Genomic DNA, 25480 nt, shown 5'->3' on the forward strand with positions numbered 1-25480 from the left:
TCCTGGCTCCACTACAGGAAGCAAGAGCCGAGTGCAGTGGACCGGAGGAGTCAAGCCGACTAGAGAAGAGACGCAGGGTCGGTGGAGCCGGGCGTGTGAGGTGCCGTGTTAAGGACTAGGGGCTCAGCGGGTAAAACCGGAGACCGCCCGCTGCCGCCATAAGACGGAGCATTGTTTGGGCGGGGAAGCCTGAAAAATCAACACCAGCATCAGCTGGCAACTGCCTTGTGAGGAGCAAGAGTCAGCTAAGTAAAAAAACTGTCGATTATAACCGGTTCAACTCTGCTACATCTAGTTAAACTGTGAACTGTCAGTGACAGACTTTTACCTGCTTTTCCCTTGTTTTTTCCCCATATTTTCCCATGTTACTCCCTAGGTGGAGATTGACCCTGTTATCATAAACCTCCCCTGTTAATTAACCCTGTACTGGCTGCTCTGTGCTTCTGTGTCACTGAATCTAAAAGTACCCGTTAGACAATTGCACCTACTGTATGTGTCCTGACCCATCCTACTTCACTGATTTTTTTCTTTGGTGGGGGAAGGGGGTGGCTCAATGCAGACGTTTGCTATGGGAAACCCATGATTTCTATGCACTCCCCTATACCAGACATATGCCAAGGACAATTGTGGCCTGGCTTCTTGAAGTTTATTACAGTAAACAAAATAACCCACACAGTTATATTACAATCAAACTCGTTTATAATTTACTTTTAAATCGGAAATGTTTAGCTTAAACCTACATACCTACAAATTTATGTTGTTATTTGCAATCATCTACATCTTCTCTTTTAATGACTCCTTTATGTAATACATATGCACTTATGGGTAAGGATAGATTTGTATTTTATTATATTTCATTTGCATTATATTGTACATAAAATGAGAAAAATAAAGCATGGCTTAATTATAGTATGGCTGGGAAATACTATTTATTAAACAATATCATATCTGCATAAGTACTTTCATATTTTGGAACATTATTCTCTAGGTTTCCACCTTAACAGAGCTAATTTGGCTTAGTATAAATGTGGCATTTACTAAAAGTCTACATTAAAGAAAGTAAATAGCATGTAAGAGTCTCTGCTGGGAATATCATTTTTTTACATTATATTATTTTAGCGTAAATGAACATTTTTAGAAATAGTGATGACTTCACTGGAATTTTTCTGATTCCATAAGCAATCTTTTTGCCCCGACTCAGCAATTTTACTTTGGCTGCAATACTTTTCTCTGCAGAAAATGATAAAAAAAATTTAACCAGATGTTCCTTTACGTGTTCAGATGATTTTAACCCTGGAAAACAATTATAAAAATGTTATCCACTGTTACTTTTCCATTCCGTAATGCACTTTACATGTCCATGATCTTCTAAAGAAATTGGAAATGGTTTCTGTTTATGTGAAAATAGCCAATTAAGTTGAAGTTTAGGGTTGGTGGCTACTATTAGTATTGGGCTTAAAGCAGCATATGATGAAGCTAAGAATATCCGAGTATCATTCATGTCTGGACTCACATTTGACAATGTTAATGTATATATCCACAATGAATTGTCAAGTCCAAATAGTGCAACATACAAAGTAACCAATGAGATGACCGCTATTGAGGCTTTGTAATGCACCATGCGCCTTTGGGATGTGTCCATGGCCATCATTCTTCTCATATTTCTTCCATGGTAAAACAAAATGCACACCATGTAACTGCTTGACATAATCATGACGGTGATAAAAATGAAATCCCGAACTGCATAAAACATTCCATTCAAAATATATGATCTATAATTTAGGAAGTCTGCTTCGCAGTAGACCAGATGGAGAGTATACACTGAGGTTGTTCCATTTTTTGTAGCATAGGCATTTAGGACAAAGAAAGGATATGTACAAAGGTTAATGATCCAGAAAGACAGAATTATGACCACAGATCTTTGTGTTACTTTTTGTTTTAGATAAATCCAAATTTGTTTCATTGGCGCAACGAGAATACACTGGTGGCAGCTAAGCAGACAGGTGATACAAATTGACATTGCTCGACTTACTCTGTATGTGTATATGACCAGCTTACACTCGGTGTCATTGAGCAAGTCCTCAACACCTAAAGCATTAAGGGACTGCGGTATTATACGAGAAAAGAGAACAAAGAAGTTGAAGAAACTCAAAATTGCCATTATCATGTTGGTGGGAAGGAGTTTTCTCTCAGTGATTCTCACGTATGTTAGTTGTAAACAGATAAAGACATTTCCCGGTATTCCAATTATGAGCAATAGCAGAAATCCAAATGCTTTAATAATAACTCGGAGTTCCATAATGGCTACCAGAAACCTACAATAAAATAGGTATATATATATTTTTTGTAACAATTTCTTTGGTTTATTGGATTCATAGTAAGGTATAAAAAAAAAGATAGGATGAACAATCAAATATTAAATAATCACAAATCAGCTTATGTAAAATATACAAATTATATGGTGCATTCAGTCTAGTTGCTCTGTAGGTTAATTGCCTTTTATTAATGGGAAAAAGTGAAAATTCAAAAGCAGGCAATATATTTGCAATGGAGAAACTTTCTGGAATCTGAGAATAATCTAGCTAAAGACTGCTCGTTAAACTGTCCCCAAACATTTCAGGTTTGTAAATATATGCAAGGAAGTAGACTAGTATTTACGGTAAGCTCTTCATGACATATGACGTGCAGTTACGTCATATGTCATGTCCCTGCATTTGATGCAACTTTGAACGCCGAGTTGGCATCTTTCCTGGCAGATAACGGCCTCTTTTTGATGCCTTCAGTGTGAATGTACAATTTTCATAGTCATGAAAATACAGAAAAATCTTTAAATGAGAAGGTGTGTCCAAACTTTTGATCTGCACTGTATATATATATATACACATATACAGTACAGACCAAAAGTTTGGACATAGCTTCTCATTTAAAGATTTTTCTGTATTTTCATGACTATCAAAATTGTACATTCACACTGAAGGTATCAAAACTATGAATTAACACATGTTGAATTATATACTTAACAAAAAAGTGTGAAACAACTGAAAATATGTCTTATATTCTAGGTTCTTCAAAGTAGCCACCTTTTGCTTTGATGACTGCTTTGCACACTCTTGGCATTCTCTTGATGAGCTTCAAGAGGTATTCACCGGAAATGGTCTTCCAACAATCTTGAAGGAGTTCCCAGAGATGCTTAGCACTTGTTGGGCCTTTTGCCTTCACTCTGTGGTCCTGCTCACTCCAAACCATCTCGATTGGGTTCAGGTCTGGTGACTCTGGAGGCCAGGTCATCTGGCGTAGCACCCCATCACTCTCGTTCTTGGTCAAATAGCCCTTACACAGCCTGGAGGTGTGTTTGGGGTCATTGTCCTGTTGAAAAATAAATGATGGTCCAACTAAATGCAAACCGGATGGAATAGCATGCCGCTGCAAGATGCTGTGGTAGACATGCTGGTTCAGTATGCCTTCAATTTTGAATAAATCCCCAACAGTGTCACCAGCAAAGCACCCCCACACCATCACACCTTCTCCTCCATGCTTCACGGTGGGAACAAGGCATGTAGAGTCCATCCGTTCACCTTTTCTGCGTCGCAAAAAGACACTGTGGTTGGAACCAAAGATCTCAAATTTGGACTCATCAGACCAAAGTCAGATTTCCACTGGTCTAATGTCCATTCCTTGTGTTCTTTAGCCCAAACAAGTCTCTTCTGCTTGTTGCCTGTCCTTAGCAGTGGTTTCCTAGCAGCTATTTTACCATGAAGGCCTGCTGCACAAAGTCTCCTCTTAACAGTTGTTGTAGAGATGTGTCTGCTGCTAGAACTCTGTGTGGCATTGACCTGGTCTCTAATCTGAGCTGCTGTTAACCTGTGATTTCTGAGGCTGGTGACTCGGATAAACATATCCTCAAAAGCAGAGGTGACTCTTGGTCTTCCTTTCCTGGGGCGGTCCTCATGTGAGCCAGTTTCTTTGTAGCCCTTGATGGTTTTTGCAACTGCACTTGGGGACACTTTCAAAGTTTTCCCAATTTTTTGGACTGACTGACCTTCATTTCTTAAAGTAATGATGGCCACTCGTTTTTCTTTACTTAGCTGCTTTTTTCTTGCCATAATACAAATTCTAACAGTCTATTCAGTAGGACTATCAGCTGTGTATCCACCTGACTTCTGCACAACACAACTGATGGTCCCAACCCCATTTATAAGGCAAGAAATCCCACTTATTAAACCTGACAGGGCACACCTATGAAGTGAAAACCATTTCCGGTGACTACCTCTTGAAGCTCATCAAGAGAATGCCAAGAGTGTGCAAAGCAGTCGTCAAAGCAAAAGGTGGCTACTTTGAAGAACCTAGAATATAAGACATATTTTCAGTTGTTTCACACTTTTTTGTTAAGTATATAATTTCACATGTGTTAATTCATAGTTTTGATGCCTTCAGTGTGAATGTACAATTTTCATAGTCATGAAAATACAGAAAAATCTTTAAATGAGAAGGTGTGTCCAAACTTTTGGTCTGTACTGTATATATATATACAGTATATACATATATATATATATATATATATATATATATATATATATATATATAGTATAGCTGCATTCGTTAAAGTCCCAAAATATAAAATAAATTAATCTGATTGGAAATGATGTAAAGGGAAAAATAACAAAACGCCAGAATTATGTTTTTTGGCCCCCGCAACATTTCAATAAAATGCAATAGGAGGTGATTAAAACATCATATCTATCCTAAAATGGGATCAGCACAAAACATCAGCTTAGGTTGCAAAAAATAAGCCCTTACAAAGCCCCATATCCCTAAAATTGAAAGTATTATGGGTCTTGGAAAATGGCTATATAAGCAAAGTTGTTTTTTTTTTACAAATGAAAAATAAAAAAGTTCTGACTTTAGGAAGGGGGGGGGACAAAACAAAAAAATATATATATTTTTTTAATTAGTAGCTACTATGAAGAAATAGTTTGGAAATCTTTCAAGGTTTAGCACATATGACCTGCATCTTGAATAACTTCTATATAGTCTCCTAAATACTTGACTCCCTTTTCCTTCATATTACAGCTAAGAAAGCTTGTTCAGAAATGTTGTTTCTATTATCTTTCAGTAGAAACAAGTTTTAATCAATAACTGATCTTAACAGTTTGAAATGAGTAAAATTTAGTAGCCTGACGACTTAAAATTCATTTGGAATAATGGCGGTATTTTTGATGCTGTACAATTGTGTGTGTGTATGGAAATCTACATATAGTCCTACAGTCCTGAATCTCATTAAAGGGATTGTTCCATATTGTCTATATGATATATAGACAGGATGTGCCATACATTTCTAAAAGATGCAAATCCCACGGCTGGAAGTCACATCTATTTTGAGAATTGGCCCTGTGCATGACTCTTTCCATACATTTTTTTGGGAGCTTTACAAGTTGCCAAACACAATAGTTCTACAATTTTTGAAGCTCCAATAGAAAAAACCTCAGAATTGACAATAAAATCTTTTGACTTAAAAACTCTTTGAGAAGCCAATAAAATATCTGAAATACCTAGCTTTATTGTGCATGGAAAAAGATAAGACTTTCCATTTTAATGTAACTAAACCACTGACTTGTAATGGTGTCCATGCTGCATTCATCCAAACACAAATGTAGATCCAGAATGAGAGAAGTCTATCAACCTGAGATTAGAGACCATTCACTATAGATTGTTAATGGTCATTTACAATTGTGACATTCTGTTTCATTTCATTTTTAAGACTTTTGACCAGTATAGAAATTATAAAGCTATATTAGAGTTTTGTCTTAATTTATGTATAAAAGGCCATCTGAGTGGCATCCAAACCCCTGCTTTCCCCAAGTCTGTTTATCTGCCCTTAGCTGCATTGCTATGAGAACATACTTGGATTTCTGATGCTGGCAGTGAAAGGGTCCGCATTAATCTCCAACTCCTGTACCAGTCTTATCCCTAAAGCTGGTGAGAAACAGGTGCTAGTCTGACCTTATCCCTGCCATCCTTATTGCCTGATGAAGTCACCTGCTGAAACGCATAGCATCAATAATGTAACTGTACCTCTACCCTTGAATATCATTATTTCCAAAAGCACCCAGCGGTTACTTGTTTTTTTTCTACACCTTGCAATTCTGATGTCGGTGCAGCTAAAGTCTGTCAAATAGACTTGGAAAAATCAGGGGTTTTGGAAGCCACTTACATGCATTTTTTTACACAAATGAAGATAAATCTCCTAATAAAGTGATTTGCATAATTTCATAACCTTCCATGCTGAACAAAATTATTAAAAAATACAACTTTATTTAACCCTTAAATTTTTAACATTTTTGGACGTTTTTCCAATTTTTATTTTCTAGATAAAAAAATCTGAAATTAGGGAATTTTCACACTGGTCACTGAGCCTTATACTAGACCCATGCTACTTGATCTGTACAAATGTCTCCTCTAGATCCACCTGCTGCTGCTCCTCTTCATCAGCAGTCTCATTATCATGACAGACAGGATTACCTTAACAAGCAACACAAAATTCACCATTCCCAGTGTGTAATCTCACTTTACATTGACCTTTATACAAACTAGACCATGCTCAGATAATACTTCTATTCAAACAGATATGGTCTGAGTGAGTCTATTGCTTCTCATGTCTATCTGAAGAACAGGAATTAGATGTCTAATATTAGGCTTACTTGCCAGTGGAAAAATTGCAAAAATTTGTATTTTTTGAACATAAAAACCTGATTTTAATAATATATCTATTTCCAATGACATATTACCTTTAAACACCATGTTTCACAGGGACATTTGAAAATGACATATCTAAAAATAATTTTTCTAAATATTGTACTATAGAGCATAGGTTTCCGACCTGTAGCGACCAACTGTATGTATATGCTAATGGTTAAAAATGTATTAAAGCTGGAGAATACAAGTTCAGTATCCTGGCCCTAAAGGCAATTATCTCCTTTAAACCTGTCATTAGAATGTTTCTTTTCTTTAAAATCTCTATGCTTGTAGGTTAATTACGATCATGATCATTATAACCATTATATCTTATACAAAGAAATGATGCAAAAATATAGAAATATTTTTATCCAATTCCATCCAAAATAAATAAACTAATAACATTTCGGTGTGTTTCCTTCCACTGCACTAAGGGTTCTACTTAATATTGTAAACTAAGAATTTATAGTATTGTAGCAAAACAGAATACTATAAACAAGTAATAAGATACTAAAGATTGTATCCAAATTAACAGAAAAAATGGCGCTATCATTTTTAAACTAAAATTGTAAAATCATCTTACTCTGCCTGATATTTCCAATGGTAAAAGACAAAGCAGAATTGATATGTGATATTAATTGTAGTCTGGAGTGGAAAACATTATCAACAATGCTCGGGACTACTTGCATACCTTCTTGAAATGTATCTACTTCTTCAATGAGAGATGCTCCAATATAAGAATGGCTTGTATTTATATACAGTGTATGTAAAGCCATTTCACCAGAGATTAATTAAAGCTAAACCACATATGATTTGTATAATTAATTTTTCCCATCTATAGAAAAATATATTTGCCCTGTACGTATGAAAAGGTAATTTACCAAAAAATCCCAATAGAGTGGGCACCACTTGTATATCAATGAAGTGCTGACCAAAATACGTGCAAAACATATATAAATTAATAAAAGCATCATAAGGGAATGAAGATCCATTCTTATTACCACATGATGTTTTCTCTATGAGCCATAGTCATATTATATTTTATACTACATCATTTATCTGCATTAATCTTTACATGTGTGTTTCACCTTTTCTATTTTTGATTGCTATCTGATATCACTTTAAGGGTAGTGTCCATTTTAGGCATCAGGTGTTTGCTGGATTTGAAATGGGTTCAGAGTCATCAGTTGAATCTGTGGTCTCCCATTTTGATCCAGCCAGGGCTGATGCTGCTCAGCATTGTCATCAGTCCCCACACCTAGCTGGTGTACAAGATGTACAAGTTGTCTCTTGGGTCTTTGTTCCTAGCAACATGAAGCGTAGGTTTCCGAGGGAGACAGGGCTGCTACAGCCGAAGTCCAGGATTCACTACACTGGGCATGCCCGTGACATAGCGGACCGTGATTGGTGGTTTGGAAGTCAGCTGATCTGGTGACCTGGCACCGCCTGATTGGTCGCGGGTGATGTCACTAATAGTGCCACGGTGGGCGTGGCTTAATCTTTAAATAGCCCGCCCACAAACATGGCGGCGCACTCTGATCAGTGATCTATGATGGTGTAATTGTGTGGACACTTGGTCGCTTGGGCTCCATGTGTGCTTTAGCTTTTGTCAGGCAGGTTTAGCGGGGGATAGGCAGCCTTAGATGGAGGGAGGCAAGTAGCTTCGTCTGACAGTCTGGCTCCGACAAAGGGGTCGCCATACACCCCGAGCAGTCTGCAGTCTGCAGACGCCATATTCCCGGCACCGCCTGTAAGCCACGTGGAGAGATACTCCTCAGTCCGGTAGCACGCCGGTTGGGAGAACCTATATGCTGGCGTGTATCACACACGCATCCTAGCGCCTGCTGTGTAGTCCCTTTGCTGTAAACAGGGCTGTAGATACCTTATTTATTGCACATCTCACGTGCAGTTAACGGAGATAGTGCGAATCCCTATTCCCGTTCCTCTGTGCAGTAACATCAAAGGGATTGTTATTTCTGTTCGTTGTATTACCTTCTTACCCGGAAGGTGTTCGGCCGCAGTGCTCCAGGCTGCATCGCGGACCCCGGGTTCGGTTGCTTTCCAATATTTAATAAAGTTGTTTGCAACCGTCCCCTTAACAGTATCAGAGCACCAGGGTCTTGCCAAACATGGCTGACAACCAGCAACTGCAGCACTATATACAGCAACTTGAGGCCAGACTTAGGACTCTGGAACAAGCTGACCTGGTCGCTGATATCACTGCAGTAGCTACCCAGGCAGCTTCTCAAGCGTCCAATCTGGTTGACACGGCAGCGGTGAATGCTGCGGCAGCTGCAATCGCCCCATTACCCCGGTTTGCTCTCCCGGAAAAATTTTCTGGCGACAGCAAATCCTGCAGAGGTTTTATTAATCTGTGCTCCATTCAGTTGAAGATGATGGAGGCACGGATCCCCTCCGAAAAGGCCAAAGTGGGTTTTGTCATCTTGTTACTTTCTCACAGGGTCTTGGAGTGGGCTACACCTCTTTGGGAGCGGAGTGACCCGGTGGTGGCTAATGCAGGTCTCTTTCTTACAGCCCTAAAAAATGTCTTCCTAGGTCCTCAGGTCACGCATGATACAGCTCTTAAGCTTCTTGCGATGGTCCAGGGTTCGGTCACCGCCAGCCACTATGCCATCCAGTTCAGAACCTTAGCGGCTGAGTTGGATTGGTCTGAGCGGTCTTTAATCCTGGTGTTCTGGAAGGGTCTGGCTGGGCATATTAAAAATGCTCTATCTACCAGAGAGATTCCAACCTCCCTGGAGGAGTTAATCTCTCTTGCTAACCGAATAGATTTGCGTCATGCAGAACACAAGTTAGAGCTGGAGGTCCCCTGACCTCAGTGTCGGTTGGCACCTTCATTCTCTAGACCCATTTCCAAACCCGCGACTCCCGACCTGGAGCCTGAGGCTATGGATGTATCACGGACGGAGTCTAGCCCCTCTCGTTCCCGACCTGCACATCTCTTTGAGTACCCCATTAATAAAGGTTCCAAGCAGTTGGGAAAACGAGTGTGTCTAACCGCCATTGGAGGAGGTGTGTTAGATTCCGGGGCTCCTTCCTCCAAATTATTGTATAAGGTGACATTGTTCTTCGGAACAACCACGGTTACTGCCAAGGCGTGGGTGGATTCTGGTGCCGATGGCAATTTTTTGTCATCTACGTTTGCCCAGAAGTACGCCATTCCTATGGAGTTACTGCCAAAACCAATGAACATTAGGGTAGTCAACGGTTCACTCCTGGACACGCTAATCACCCACCAGTCGATTCCCCTCACCATGTCATTTCCTCAGGGTCACCGGGAGGTTATCTCCTTTCTTATTATTCCCGATGGATTAGATGAGGTACTATTGGGTCTTCCATGGTTACGTTGTCACACTCCACACATTGACTGGAATTCGGGGAGAATTTCTTCCTGGAGTGAGAATTGTGTGTCTCAGTGTATGGTTACAGTCACCCGGGGGGTAGTCTCTGAGCCTTCTTCCGACTTGGCCGCTATTCCTGTGCAAAATCAGACCTTTGCGGATGTCTTTCCCAAAAAGGCTGCAGACACTTTTCTTCACCACCGACTGTATGGCTGTCCTATTGATTTGGCCCCCGGCACAGATCCTCTGTCTGTCCCCGAGACCCAGGTCTTGTCAGCTTATATAAAAAAAAACCCTCGGGTAAACCTTTTGTCCCGGTCCATGGATACGGCTGAGGACGATGACGAGCCCAGGTTCACTCTTCCTTCTGGGAGGATGTTCGTTCCCCCTAAGCTACAAAATGAGGTGCTCTCCTGGGCACATGCCCCTAAGATAGGAGGTCATTTTGGGGTCAAACGTACCACAAAGTTCCTTCAACGGTCGTATTGGTGGCCCCGGTGGCGCCAGGACATTAAGGAAAATGTTCTAGCGTGTGTCTCCTGTGCAAGAGATAAATCATCCTGTCAAAGTCCGGCTGGTCTTCTCCACCCATTACCCGTGGCGGATTCCACAGATCTGACTCCGCTTCTTCTGAATAATGGCCAACATACGAGAGTTCCGGTTCCTATGCCAGTTCCCTCTATGGAACCTGGGGTCAGAGATTTGGCTCTGGAGGCGCGGGAGGTTTGAGACCATACCCAGGATGCTATATTGGCCTCCAAGAATCGAATGAGAGAGCCGGCTGACACTCTTCGTCGTCCTGCTCCCGTATTCTATCTGGGAGACAGAGTGTGGCTCATGGCTTGCAATATTAAAGTACGTGGGGAATCTGCTAAGTTTGCCCCCCACTTTATTGGTCCTTTCAAAATTTTGGCCCAAGTAAGCCCAGTAATGTACCGTTTACAGTTACCACGACACGTGAGGAGTCACGACACTTTTCATGTGTCGCTCATTAAACCCGTTCGCCTGACAAAACTCGCTGAACCCCAGCCTGCTTCAGACACTATGAGTGATAATCTCAAGGTGCAGGCTATTATGGGGTCTAAGATGGTTTGTGGAAAAAAAAGGTTTGCCAGTACACTGGAGGGGCCATGGATCTGAGGATCATCCCTGGGAACCGGTGGACCACATTCATGCTCCCCTGCTCTTTAAGGAAAAAGAGTGTCAAGTGGAGTGGGATGTTAGAAGGGGGGATAATGTTAGGTCTTGGGTGTTTGCTGGATTTGAAATGGGTTCAAAGCCATCAGTGGAGTCTGTGGTCTCCCTTTCCAATCAGCCATGGCTGATGCTGCTCAGCATCATCATCAGTCCAAATGCCTAGCTGGTGCACAAGATGTACAAGTTGTCTCTTGGGTCTTTGTTCCTAGCAACATGAAGCGTAGGTTGCGGAGGGAGACAGGGCTGCTACAGCCTAAGTCCAGGATTCACTGCACTGGGCATTCCCATGACATGGCGGACTGTGATTGGTGGTTTGGGAGGCAGGTGATCCAGTGACCTGGCACCGCCTGATTGGTCGCGGGTGACGTCACCAATAGTGCGATGGTGGGCAGGGCTTAATCTTTAAATAGCCCGCCCACAAACATGGCGGCGCGCTCTGATCATTGAGATATGATGGTGTAATTGTGTGGACGCTTGGTCGTTTGGGCTCCAAGTGTGCTTTAGCTTCTGTCAGGCAGGTGTAGTGGGGGATAGGCAGCCTTAGATGGAGGGAGGCAGGTAGCTCGTCTGACAGACTGGCTCCGACAAAGGGGTTGCCATATACCCCGAGCAGTCTGCAGACGCCATATTCCCAGCACCGCCTGTAAGCCACGTGGAGAGATACTCCTCAGTCCGGTAGCACACCGGCTGGGAGCATGTATACGCCGGCGTGTATCACACATGCATCCTAGCGCCTGCTGTGTTGTCCCTGTGCTGTAAACAGGGCTACAGATACATTATTTATCGCACATCACTCGTGCAGTTAACGGAGATAGTGCGAATCCCTATTCCCGTTCCGGTGTGCAGTAACATGGAAGGGATTGTTATTTCAGTTGGCTGGTTTACCTTCTTACCCGGAAGGTGTCAGGCCGCAGTCCTCCAGGCTGCATCGCGGACCCCGGGTTCGGTTGCTTTCCATTATTAATAAAGTTGTTTGCAATCGTCCCCTTAACAATCCATTTCTAACTATTTCAGATATTCTCTAGATTTAAATAAATATTGATAAGGGGGCGCTGGTGAACTCACAACTTTCACCTGCTGCTGGTACGGACAGTGAACCAGAAAGGCTGCAAGGATTTAATTAATAAAAGTATAAAGTATCTGCGCTGGTCCTGGTAGGCTGTAGGTACTAATAAAAAGGGCTGTGCACAAAATGAAATAAAAATAAAATTATTTTATTGGGTGATTAAAAGGCGCAATAAATAGTTGTTTGTAAAAGCACAAGTAAGATAAAGTTGCCAGTAGGGATAGCTGGCCAATTCGTTCTAAAAGCACATGATGATACGATTCCTTCGTGGAGTGTGCCAGATGAGGTGAATGGATCGGAGGCTTGATGGTGTGTGAGGGTCACCTGAAAGGGAAGGGAATGGCAATAAAAAGGGGGGGCCTAATCGCTTTTGGCTTAGTATATAGACAGTGATGTTGATATAGAATATTACCTGCTTGATACGAGCGGGTGATCTAGTTGAGGCTTCAAATCCGTAGGGATGCTGTAGGTCAGATGTCTGTAGAGACAGAGGACAAGGTGAGGAGGACTATACTTAGATTTAGAGAATTAATGTCAGTAGGGCAAGGTTTTACCTTGATTTATGGGAAGAATAAGGATACTGGTGTAGTTGATTCCAAGGTCACTAGGTTGCTGCCAGCTTTCCTCTGTACCTGGGTGAGGTTTAAAGGGTTACAAATAAGAGGGGTTATAGTGATTCAGGATGGTAACTGGGTATTGAAAACAGAAGATTACCCTGCGTTGGTGAGAGGGGGTTCTCTTATGTAGAGCACAGTCCTGTATAGTCTTGAATTGGCAGAATGAGTTACTGGTCACTGGTGTACAGGGCGAGCAAGAAAGGACCTTTTTCTTTCTGCTCCCAGGTGATCTGTCAGTTGGTGGCTGACAGAGTTGGTTAGCCCTCGCTTTGGGTTACCGTTAGTAGGCTGGTAGTGAGCGGTGGTACAGATGGCAGAACTCTTTGAACAATTAAGCCTCAAAGGCTGGGCCTTGGTCAGTCAGTACCTGCTCAGGGTATCCATGGGGTCTGCAGAAGTATGCTTGGAATGTCTTCGCTGCTGTCTCTGCTGTCAGGTCTTTGACAGGGGCGACCACCAGGAACCTGGAGTAGTGATCCACCATGGTCAGGGCATAGGAGTATCCTGACCGACTGGGTGACAACTTGACATGGTCTAGGGCCACGATCTCCAGAGGGCGAGTCGTCTTGATGGGTTGCAGGGGTGCCTTCTGGCTGCTGTAGTCTTTTCTTCTGAGGCTACAGGGTCCACAGTCTCTGCACCACCTCTCAATGGAGCTGCCCATCCCCACCCAGTAAAATCGACACTTCAACAGGGTCTCCAGCTTTTTCCAGCCAAAGTGCCCCGCCCGATCGTGGTAGGCCTCCAACACCATCTGGATGTCCATATTAGGGACCACTATCTGCCACACCATCTCATGGGTTTTCAGATTGACGTACCTCCGTCACAGCTTCTCACGGCAGATAAACAGCTTCTCCTCTCGTTCCACAGCTGCTTTGCTTGGAGAGACACATCCTTCTCCAGGGAGGAACCTTCTTGGGTTATCAGCTCCTTGATACGGCTGACAACCAGGTCGCTGTCCTGGGTCTCTTTCCAGCTTTGGTGAGGCAAGGGGTTTAACGTCTTACCGCATTGCTTCCTGGATGCTCGTAGCTCGTGGGCCATCCCATTCTGGTGGAAGGCAGGTAGTTCAACCTCTTCCAGGTCATCCACTTCTTCTTCTGTGTCTGACTGGTGAGGCATCCTGGACAGGGCATCGGCGTTGGCGTTCTTGCGGCCCGCCAGGTACTTTATGGTGAATTGGAAGTTTGACAGCCGAGCCATCCATCGTTGTTCCATGGCTCCCAGCTTGGCTGTTTCAAGATGAGTTAAGGGGATATTGTCAGTGTAGGCAGTAAACTTGCTGGAGGCTAGGTAGTGCTTGAACCTTTCTGTGATGGCCCAGACCAAGGCCAGGAACTCCAACTTGAAGCTGCTATAGTTCTCTGGGTTCCTCTCGGTCGGGCGGAGCTTCCTGCTTGCATACGCGATGACTTTCTCCTGGCCATTCTGCTTCTGACTTAGGACAGCTCCCAATCCTTCATTGCTGGCATCAGTATACAGCAGGAACGGTTGGCTGTAGTCAGGGTAGTCTAGGATCTCATCAACTGTCAGGATCTCCTTCATTTCTTGAAATGATTCAGCCTGTTCTTTACCCCAGCAGAAAGGGGGATTTCTGCCTTTCGGGGACTGTCCTACCAGGAGGTCTTGCAGAGGTGCTGCTCTCTTGGTGTAATCGTTTACAAACCTCCGGTAGTATCCTATCAGTCCCAGGAACTGACGCACCTCCTTGAGGTTCTTCGGTTCCGGCCATTTCTGGATGGCAGTGACCTTCTCCGGGTCTGGTGCTACCCCTTCTGGACTGACAATGTGTCCCAGGTACTGTACCTTCTTCTTGAGCAGGTGGCACTTGGAGGGCTTCAACTTCATCCCATACTGGGACAGTGACTCAAATACCTCCACCAGGTGCTTCAAGTGGTCCTCATACGTCTTGGAGTACATAATCAAGTCATCCAGGTATAGTAACACAGTCTTGAAATTGCGGTGTCCAAGGCAGCATTCCATCAATCTCTGGAACGTTCCGGGAGCATTGCAGAGTCCAAACGGCATACTGTTGAACTCGCAGAGTCACATCGGGGTGGTGAAGGCCGTCTTCTCCCGATCCTCCTCAGCCACAGCTACTTGCCAGTACCCACTAGTGAGGTCAAGGGTGGAAAAGTAATTTGCAGACTTCAAGGCAGCCAGAGATTCCTCAATACGTGGTAAAGGGTATGCATCTTTATGTGTAATGCAATTTACTTGTCTGTAATCTACACACATTCTCATGCTTCCATCCTTTTTCCTGACTAGAACTAGGGGAGCTGCCCAGGGACTACAACTATCCCTTACTACCCCTGCCTTCTTCATGTCATGCAACATCTCCTTGGCTTTCTGGTAGTGTGCTGGAGGTATAGGCCTGTACCGTTCCTTGATGGGGGGATGGTTGCCTGTGGGGATGTGATGTTGTACCCCCTTTATCCTCCCAAAGTCAAGTGGGTGTTTGCTGAATACCTGCGTTTATTCCTGAACCACCCGGTGTACTCTCTGCTTCTGGTGGGCAGGAGTGGTGTCTGTCCCAACGTGGAGCTGTTGACACCAATCCTCCTCCTGTATTGTAGGGTCATTATCCTCCACTTGGTCTGGGGAGGTTAAGGACTTCGCCGTGTGAATAGAGTTATTATTTACATTGTAGAGTTTGGCTGGACCGGGGAGAGTCAGTGGATGTTGTATACCTTGTTGTATAACTTGACTTCTCCAAAGCGTTTGATACTGTGCCACACAAAAGGTTGGTATATAAAATGAGAATGCTTGGTCTGGGGGATAATGTGTGCAAGTGGGTAAATAGCTGGCTGAGTGATAGAAAGCAGAGGGTGGTTATCAATGGAGTAAGCTCAGGGTGTGTCAGGGTTACTAGCGGGGTGCCTCAAGGGTCTGTCTTGGGCCCTATATTATTTAATATATTTATTAATGATCTAGTGGAAGGGTTGCATAGTAAAATAGCAATATTTGCAGATGATACTAAACTTTGTAAAGTAGTTAATACAGATGAGGATAGGGCACAGCTACAGGAGGATTTAGATAAATTGGGGAGTTGGGCCAAAAAATGGCAAATGGGGTTCAATGCCGATAAATGTAAGGTCATGCACATGGGAAAGAAAAACAGCAGTCACCCATACATATTAAATGGGAAACCGTTGGGGAAATCTGACATGGAGAAGGACCTGGGCGTCTTGGTTAATAACCAATTAAATTGGAGTGCCCAGTGTCAGGCAGCAGCGGCGAAGGCAAATAGAGTCATGGCATGCATCAGAAGAGGAATAGGGGCATATGATGAGAACATTGTTCTTCCTCTGTATAAAGCGCTGGTAAGGCCGCACTTAGAATATTGTGCACAGTTCTGGGCTCCGGTGCTCAGGAAAGACATATTGGAGCTAGAGACGGTACAAAGGAGGGCGACTAAGGTAATAAAGGGAATGGAGGGACTAGAATACTCAGAGAGGTTGGCAAAATTAGGCCTATTTACATTGGAAAAGAGAAGGCTTAGGGGAGACCTCATAAACATGTATAAATACATCAGGGGGCAGTACAGAGATCTCTCCCATGACCTGTTTATACCAAGGATGGTGACAAAGACGAGGGGGCACACTATGCGTCTGGAGGAAAGGAGGTTCCTGCACCAGCATAGAAGGGGATTCTTTACGGTCAGAGCCGTGAGACTCTGGAACTCTCTGGGAGAGGAAGTGGTGATGTCCAACTCACTTAATAAGTTCAAGAGAGGCCTGGACGCCTTTCTTGAGAACAATAAAATTACATCTTATGCTTATTTAATTAATCCAGGGATTTAATCTGACTGCCAGATTGGTGTCGGGAAGTGAATTTTTCGTCAATGATGTAAATTGGCCTATACCGCATGGTATAGGAATAGCGGAATAGCTGCAGTGCACAAGAAATAGGCTGAACTGGATGGACGCTTGTCTTTTTTCGGCCTTATAAACTATGTAACTATAAACTATGTAAACTATGTAACTATGTAACTATGTAATAATGGCATAACATGGTAATCTGACCTCGTCTTCCCCATAGTTAAGAAGGCGGACGGGCACCCTCCCATTGCGTACATCTACCACCCCCCTGGCAGTCAAGAGTGTAGGTCTGTGCTCTGAGCTAAGGGGTTCTACTACCGCCTGGTAGCTCTGTCATTTAAGACCTATTGCTGCTCTACACCAGATAAGCATTTCACTCATTTGGGGAATCACAATGGGTATCGGGTCTGTTACCCACACATTACCAATCTCACCACCGGTCAGCTTCACTTGCTGCTGGTATGTCAGGGCTCGGATCTCCTTCTGGATCCCTCTCTTCTGCCCTGGTCTGGCAACGTCAGCGAGCTGTTGGAGTAAAAACACAACCTCCTCCAAACAGTTACCAACAATGTTAGTGCCTAGTACCATATTCAATCCATTTTCCTCATGGGCAGTCTTCACCACAATGAGTCCCTGGGCCTTTAACTCCACTCTCCCCACTTTTACTGCTACATTCTTAACCCCAAGTAGGTCAAGAGGGAGGCCGTTAGAGGCATATACTGAAAAGTCTGGGTTTGGGGGCTGGAGACTGTCCATGGACCAGTATTTGCTATAGAGGATATCAGGTATGATTGTTACCTGGGATCCGGTGTCCAGCAGGGCAGGTATCGCAATGCCGTCCGGTATGATGGATAGGAATGGTCTTCCTCTCACGAACCTGCGGTGCCAGTCTGAGGGGCCTGCTGAGTCTATTCCTGGGTGCTGGCCCTCGGACCCAGGGTTTGCTCGTTTAAAGGACACTGGTGCACTGTGTGACCTGCCTTCTGGCAGCGGTGGCAGACGAACTCTTGGCGAGGATGATGCTGGTTGTTGGCCCTTCCTGGGGGTGGCGTTGTCCTCCTCCGGGATGGCGACGTCCTCCTCCGGGGTGGCGACATCCTCCTTCTCTTCCGGTTCATCCAGGGGACATCCTCAGGGCAGTCGGCTAGCAGGATCTTTCCCTCCGTCTCTGGCTCCGTCCGTAGCTGCAGGGCACTCATCACAGTGGCCAGGTTTTTGGTCAGCTGGCGCACTTCTGGGCACAGACAGTCCAGCTCAGTAGGGGGAGCTGCCTGGACTTTGGCTTCAGCAGCCAGCGGGGAAAAGGTGGGTGCTGCTGGCGTTGGAGTGGCCCCACCCTGGTAACGCTGGATAGACGTATCTGCTGTCTCCAGGGGTTGTAGTCCCTTGATAGCCATGTCCTTAAGGGTGTTAAAAGTAGCATCTGGATGGTCCAAGGACCACCAATGCACAGTCCGGCTCTCCGCTTGGGATCTCAGCCCCCGGACAAATTGTCCTTTTAGCATTTTACTCTCATTAGTTATGCTAATTGGACTAACCTGTTTTAGAGCCCGCAGGGCCCCTTGTAAGCGGCAGGCGTAGTCCTGAACGCTGTCCTCCGGTTTCTGAGAGCATTGGTAGAACCTCATCCGGAGGTCTGCTTCAGTGCGGTCCTCGAAGGCAGTCTGTAACTTTTCGAAGATTACGGACACTGATTCCTGGTCTGCGGCCATCCAAGTCTCTACTTCCCTCTCCGCAGCACCAGTCAATTGTCCCACAACTACTGCAGCTCTTTGTTTGCCCGTCATAGAATACATGTCCAGGATGCTGCATATTTTGCGCTTGAATCCAGACAGGGTGTCCGGCTCGCCGCTGTACTGGGGGAGCCACTTTGCTCCAGGCATGTACAGTAAAGTCAATGGTACGATAGGGGCTACAGGCCATGGTAATGGGGCGGCTGCTCCATCCTGTGCGGCGGCGGCTGCGGGTACGTCATCGGGGCTGTCAGCCTGGGCAGTGACGTCGGGCTGTTGCTGCAACATCTTGGCGCCCCCCTAGTGAACCGTGGCCTACCTTCCTTCTGTAGGCCGCAGCTCCGCAGGTGATGGTCTGCTGATAGGACCTTGCGTCGCTTACGTTCCACGTCAGCGCGTTCGCTGGGTTTTCCTGCCAGGACCTGATGCTGCGTCAGTGAGTAGGGCGTGTCATCAACTTCGTGCGCTTTCAGCGGTTACACCCCCTAGTTTTCCCGCGGTTATGCCCTTCTTCTCGCGCGGTGACCGGAAAGATGGCGGCCAGTGGCGGAAAACTCCAGAAAATGGTGGGAAAAGCTTCACCACTGTGAGTTTTACAGTTTCTTAAGGCGCACAGTACCCGGTGGCAACGGGCACAACTCTTTCCGTTGCCGCAGGCCCGCAATCCTGTTCGTGACACCAGTTAGAGAGATGTAGCGCCCAGGGGATGGGGACCACTCGGCGCCCGGGCCTTAATGCCTGGTCTTGGGGGATGTCGCGGTGGTCGGCTCCCGGGCCCGTATCCTGGGGTCTCTCTTAAAAAAGGGGAAAAAGGAAAATGAAATGTCGAAGTTCGTGACGCCACCTGTGGTGTCTGGTGAGGACCACCAGTGCTGCGGCAGTCCACTGAGGCCGGTGTTACGGCAGCTATGATGGTGTAGCTCCCCACAGGTGGAGCTAGGCCTCAGGGCAGCGGTGTTTGGTAAGGTGCACGATATGGCGGTGACCCAGCCGGGTCCAAGGAAAAATGGGAGACACACTCACGTTTGGCTTCAGTACCTTTTTACTGGTGGAGTTGCGGTACCGCCCGGAGCACTGTAGGGTGAGGGGTGCACTGCAGGTCTCTCCCCAGTGAGCAGGTATAGGGCCTCCTGTATCCTTGCCGCTTCGTGTAGTTTATGGCCCGTCTGAAACTAGGCCCAACTTAGTCCTTGTGATGCGCCGGCTGACTTGGTGTTAGGGCCTTTTGCTAAAGAGCAAGCTCCTGGTATGGCGGAGCCTCCGTGCCTCCTGGTCCTGCTACGTGTCAGCTCCTGGGCTATCCTGAGACCTGAAGTCTTCCTGGAAAGATCCGGCTGTTTTCCACAGAGGGTATACTGCTCTGCAGACTTGGAGCCGGTGTCTAGTATATTTCTGGGGTGAGCCTATGAAGCTCCTCTGTCCCCAACACTACTGTTCCACTAGCCTTCGGCCTACTCTGGGCCCTCACTAGGCTATACACACTGGCAGTTAGCTGGCTTCCTCTTTTGCTGCTCTCTAGAGCGTCGGCAACGCTCCTAGCTGTCTCCTCCTCTGCTCTGCTAGACTGCTTGCAGAACCTGCTGACTCCCCTCCTGCCTAGCTCCACCATCCCTATTTATATCTCCCTGTAGGGCTCCCTCTGGTGGTTCTGAGGTAGGGTGGAGGTGTGTGCATGCTCTGGGGGCCTCTTGTGGAGAAAACCTGAAATGCACCCCCCTTGGGTCTGTGACTCCATGCACAGCAGGGCGTCACAGACATGTTCCAGGTATCCACCCTAGGTACACTGGATGATCCCAGATCGACCGATAAAATGCCTGTACTCACCTCTCTGCTTCCAATAATGCAGCCTACAAAGACACATGCTACATAGCTGGTGGTCACACCCTAGGTGTCATTGCCATTTTTTCTTTTAAAAACATTTTTTACTACAATATCATTCACTTGTTTCACTGATTAAACCACAATTTCCACTGTCCCATAAAGGACTGCACAAAAAATTAAAGGTATATGTCCAAAGCATTTCCACTGGCAACAGATCACAGTAATGATGTGGAGTGTATGACTGTCAAATTTGATTGCCAAAACAAGTGTACAAAAAACAGTAATTTGTGACACATTCATGAGGGAGACTGTTGCGGATAAATGACTGACTTTTCCCTTTTGTCATTCTTACAACTATTCAAAAAAAAAGGAAGAATGAACAAAAAATGCCAGTTACACATAATTAAAAACCCAGCAGCGGCAAAAGGTTACAGTATTGGTGTAACATGTACATGTGGCACCCCAGGGGTCTGGTTTCCACAGTAATGCAATGTTATGTCTGAGAGCAGGTGGGAGGTCTCTTGGTCAGGAATCCTATGCATGCCACACCTCCTGCCCAGTCCTGGGAGGGGAAGGACTTCCCCTATATAAACCTGGGGCTGAGGCAGGGTGAGAGAGTTGAGAGGGAGAGTTCAGCCAGGTGGGCTGACAGGGAGCTGTGGCTCCGGCTGGGCCCAGCTCCTGGGCCATGCCAGAAGTAGAGACAGAGAAGAGAAGCAGCTATGGGAAGAAACAACAGGAGCTCTGTGGGAGCAGTGTTACAAAGAGTCAGGGGCTGGCAGCTGCAGAGCTCGCCCTGACTGAGAAGATTTCTTACCGGACCCGGAGTCCGAGGCTGTGGGGACTAACTCCTACCCAGCAGCAGAATCCGTCAGGCAGGGGATTTCAGGTCCTCTGGCCAAGAAACCCGAAGGCACGGTCACACGCATGGGACCAGCACCGCCGTCGTGGAGCGGAAGCTACTAGAAGGCCCCGAGTCACCGGCCATACGGGTGAGCACCACACTGTACACTCAGGGACATGGGCTACTTATACTCGCTTCAAGCAAGGTAGCCAGAAGAGTATCGTTAGTTTGGGAGGCCTACAACTCCGCCTGGCCATGGGAGATCCCATCTGCTCAAGGACTGACCAGGCCCCAACCGCTAGCCAGTACTCCGGGAGGGTCTATCTTTGTCACCAGTAAAGACTCTGAACTACACCGCATCGTCTCTGAGTGGTTCCTGCTACCCCCATCATCCACGTCGGCTGCCCTGAGGCCATACCCCTCCCGTTGGGGGTTATACTATCACGCTGCACAATCCTACCACCGGCCTCAGCGGTCTGCCCTGCAGCGGCAGTTCCTTAGCTGTACTCAACGGGTGGCGTAGTCGTCCAACATCTACTGCTAATAGACTCGCCACTTAGTTTGACTCCCTGGGCACGGACCGGGTCACCGCCACGAGACTACAACCCTCAATAGATCCGGCTCCGGGTAAGCTCCCGCGTGCGCAACGCAGCGCGACACAGGCCCAGGGGCGCGTCATACAGATCTTAAATTTGCATAAAACAATAGCTTGTAAAATGCCGCCTTTGCAAGGTAGACAGTTTCAGTTAAATGTCAGGATTTTTAATTCTCTTCTGCATTCTTTAACACAATTATTCCCCACTTTCCAAAAAAGGATGAACAAGATATATACATTGAAAAACCAGCAGTGGCAACAGAGCATTGGTGTGGTGTGTATGGACTTCAAATTAGACCAGTACCATCATGGCCGAAAGTGTTGGCACCCTTGAAATTGTTCCAGAAAATGAAGTATTTCTCCCAGAAAATTATTGCTATTACACATGTTTTGTTATACACATGGTTATTTCCATTGTGTGGGCAATATGAAAATCACACTTGAAGCCAGATAAAAAGGGGAGAAGGTCACTCAATCTTTGCATTATTTGTCTATGTGTGCCATACTTAGCATGGAGAACAAAAAAAGGAGAAGACAACTGTCTGAGGATTTGAGAACCAAAATTGTTGAAAAATATCAACAATCTCAAGTTTACAAGTCTATCTGATGAGATCTTCCTTTGCCCACGGTGTGCAACATAATCAAGAAGTTTACAAGTTTACAACCCATGGCAATGTAGTTAAGCTCCCTGGACGTGGACGACAGAGAAAATTGATGAAAGGTTACAACACAGGATAGTCCGGATGGTGAAAAAGCAGCCCCAATCAAGTTCCAAAGAAATTCAAGCTGTCCTGAAGGCTTAGGGTGCATCAGTGTCAGCGCGAACTAACTGTCGACATTTGAATGAAATGAAACGCCATGGCAGGAGACCGAGGAGGACCTCACTGCTGATACAGAGACCTAAAAAAGCTAGAGTATAGTTTGCAAAAATGTATATGTGTAAGCCAAAATCCTGATGGGAAAGTGTGTTGTGGATAGATGAGACCGAGAGCTTTCTGGTAAAGCATGTTATTCTACTGTTTACCGAAAACGGAATGAGGCCTACAAACAGAAGAACACAGCACCTACAATCAAATATGGTAAACCCTAGACCATAAAAATGGGTATTTTCAAAAAAGAGTTGTTATACCGAAAATGCCTGTAACATAAAAATAAATGAACAACTGGAAATGACAAACAACTATATAGCTGAGGAATACCTAGAGTTTCAAAATTCTAACTAAAGAAATCTTGCAGAAAATAGAAAACAATTAACAGGGCGGGGCCCCAGGTATGCGTTCTAGGGTTAAGGTTCAAAAATGTTTTGGGGTTGTATGGCTGCCTCTTGCAGTGGGTGCCATGAGTGTGTGCAAGGCATCATGAAATCTGAAGATTACCAAAGGATTTTGGGTCGCAATGTAGTGCCCAATGTCTGAAAGCTGGGTTTGCGTCCTAGGTCATGGGTCTTCCAGGGGGACATTGACCGCAAACATTCTTCAAGAAGCACATATAAATGCATGGAAACAAAGCGCTAGAGAATTCTGAAGTGGCCAGCAATGAGTCAGGATCTAAATCCCATTCAACACCTGTGGTGAGATCTTAAAATTGCTATTAGGAAAAGGCACCCTTCAAATATGAGAAATCTGGAGCTGTTTGCAAAGAAGAATGGTCCAAAATTCCAGTTGAGAGGTGTAAGAAGCTTGTTGATGGCAATAGGAAGCGATTGATTGTAGTTAATTATTCCAAAGGGTGTGCAACCAAATATTAAGTTGAGGGTGCCAACAATTTTGTTCATCCCTTTTTTGGGGTTTTGTGTGAAATTATGTCCAATTTGCCTTTTTTTCACTGTTTTTTGTGTTGTTCCAATACACTCAAAGGAAATAAACGTGTATAACAAAACATGTGTAAATGCAATAATTTTCTTGGAGAAATAATTCATTTTCTGGAACAATTTCAAGAATACCAACACTTTCGGCCATTACTTTATAACAAGTGCGGAAAAACTCAGTACAGTACATTGTAAAATACTTGGCATACACTGACTTTAGATTTTTCTTCTTTCAGCAATATCGTTTTTATTTTCTTTATTAAGAATAAAAAAAGTGTGAAATCAAAATGCAACTGCTGCCAGATCCACTATGTAATCATTGATCAATCAATGACACTGGTGTTGCCAGAAATACGCCATTCATCCCACCCATTAGCACCCCTGTCATGAGATCGCACGGCGCCGATGGGATGTCATAGCAGCGGCGGTCTGCTGATGATTCCTGTGCCTTTAATTAGGATCCTTTTTTGAACGCTGACCTGTGGGCGGCATTCATAGGAGATTGGGATTTCTGCTATACATAGCAGTGCTGATGCCCTGTTTTATATAGCACAGGCGATCAGACTACTGCAGCTTCAAGTCTCCTAAAGCTGCTATTAAGCACTGTAAAAAGTAAGAATTGTTTTTTTTAAATATGAAAAAATAAAACAAACACAAAGTTCAAAATACCCCCCTTTTCCACATTAAAAATAAAACAATAAAAAAAATGCACATATTGGTATTGCTGCGTTCATAAAAGTCCGATCTAGCAAATATAAAATAAATAAATCTGATTGGAAAACAGTAGTGATGAGTGAAAGGGCTTGTCACTGCTTATTACAGCTTGAGCATCAGTGTGCTCGAGATTAGAGATGAGCGTTGTTCTACTCGAACTGTTCGCCAATCTCAAATTCGAGCTGTTTTGGGTGGTGTTCGAGCCGTTCGGCGAACACGAACAATTTGAGAAAAATTCGGCTGTTCGAGGTTATGTTTGATAACTGTTCGTGCACCAAAATCATAACTGGATTTTTTCTCAGTAATGATGAAAATTAATGTTAATACGCAGTTTGAGTGTACAGCGGGGTGGGGGGAGGGGCAGGGGATGGATCTCTGCAGGAACAATGAAGATCTCCATTTTTTTTTCTCTTTCCCGCATTTACAGTGGGGAGGTGCAATCTGTCAGCCTATCAGCAGCGCACACACGGAGCGAAGTGCTTTTTTTCACACAAGCAAGGGCATGTGTCATTGGCAGTGTATGTCACATGTCCTTGCCCTATAAGACCAAGCCATTTTCCCCGTCGCCACCATTTTCTCACTGCTGCAGCTGCGTGTTAGACGGCACCGCTGTTGCTGTGTGCGCTATACCTTGTTAATTTCAAGCCAATTTTCGCACAAATATACAGATAGCTTGGGAGTAGGGAATAGTTGTGATTGCAGTCCTTTTAAGGACTAGGTTACAGCATTTCCTACGACTTTTATCAGGCAGGTCTGTGCTCTTAAATAGATAGGTTGTGGGAGTAAAGACTAATTGTAATTGGAGTCCTTTTCAGGACTAGGTTACATCAGTTCCTATCAGTTTTTGCCAGGCAGGTCTGTGCCAGTGCTGTGCAAGTTTTTTTCACAGCATTTGGCTGAATCTAGCAAAGCTAATCCTTTTTGGCCTATTGCAGAGTGTGTTAGTCAGTGGAGTAGCCTATCTGTGTTGCAAGATATACCACCTGTGTATAGAATACCAATTTTTTTACTGCACCTAGTGAAGTAAAATCTTTTGGGCATAGCATCATTCTATTAGTCCATCTATACTGACCTCCATCAGGTTGCAAACTGAATCTAATTTTTTTCTGCATCTAGCCCTGAAAAAATATTTGGCCTTCTAGCAGTGTGTCGGACTTTCTCTATTAGTCCA

The 25480-nt window shown here is 44.8% G+C and overlaps 1 protein-coding gene across 1 annotated transcript; it reads right to left on the reverse strand.

Annotated features, from left to right (window-relative positions):
• Positions 1 to 1315: 1315 nt before the first annotated feature.
• Positions 1316 to 2299, reverse strand: LOC141246949 (olfactory receptor class A-like protein 1). The gene has a single exon (XM_073669173.1). The coding sequence runs from the start codon at positions 2297 to 2299 to the stop codon at positions 1316 to 1318; it is 984 nt and encodes a 327-aa protein (XP_073525274.1).
• Between the last annotated feature and the right edge of the window lie 23181 nt (positions 2300 to 25480).

This window comes from Phyllobates terribilis, unplaced genomic scaffold, assembly GCF_046119375.1.
Source record: "Phyllobates terribilis strain yellow unplaced genomic scaffold, ASM4611937v1 Scaffold_2__4_contigs__length_985480577, whole genome shotgun sequence".
In the NCBI taxonomy this organism is placed as follows: Eukaryota; Metazoa; Chordata; class Amphibia; order Anura; family Dendrobatidae; genus Phyllobates; species Phyllobates terribilis.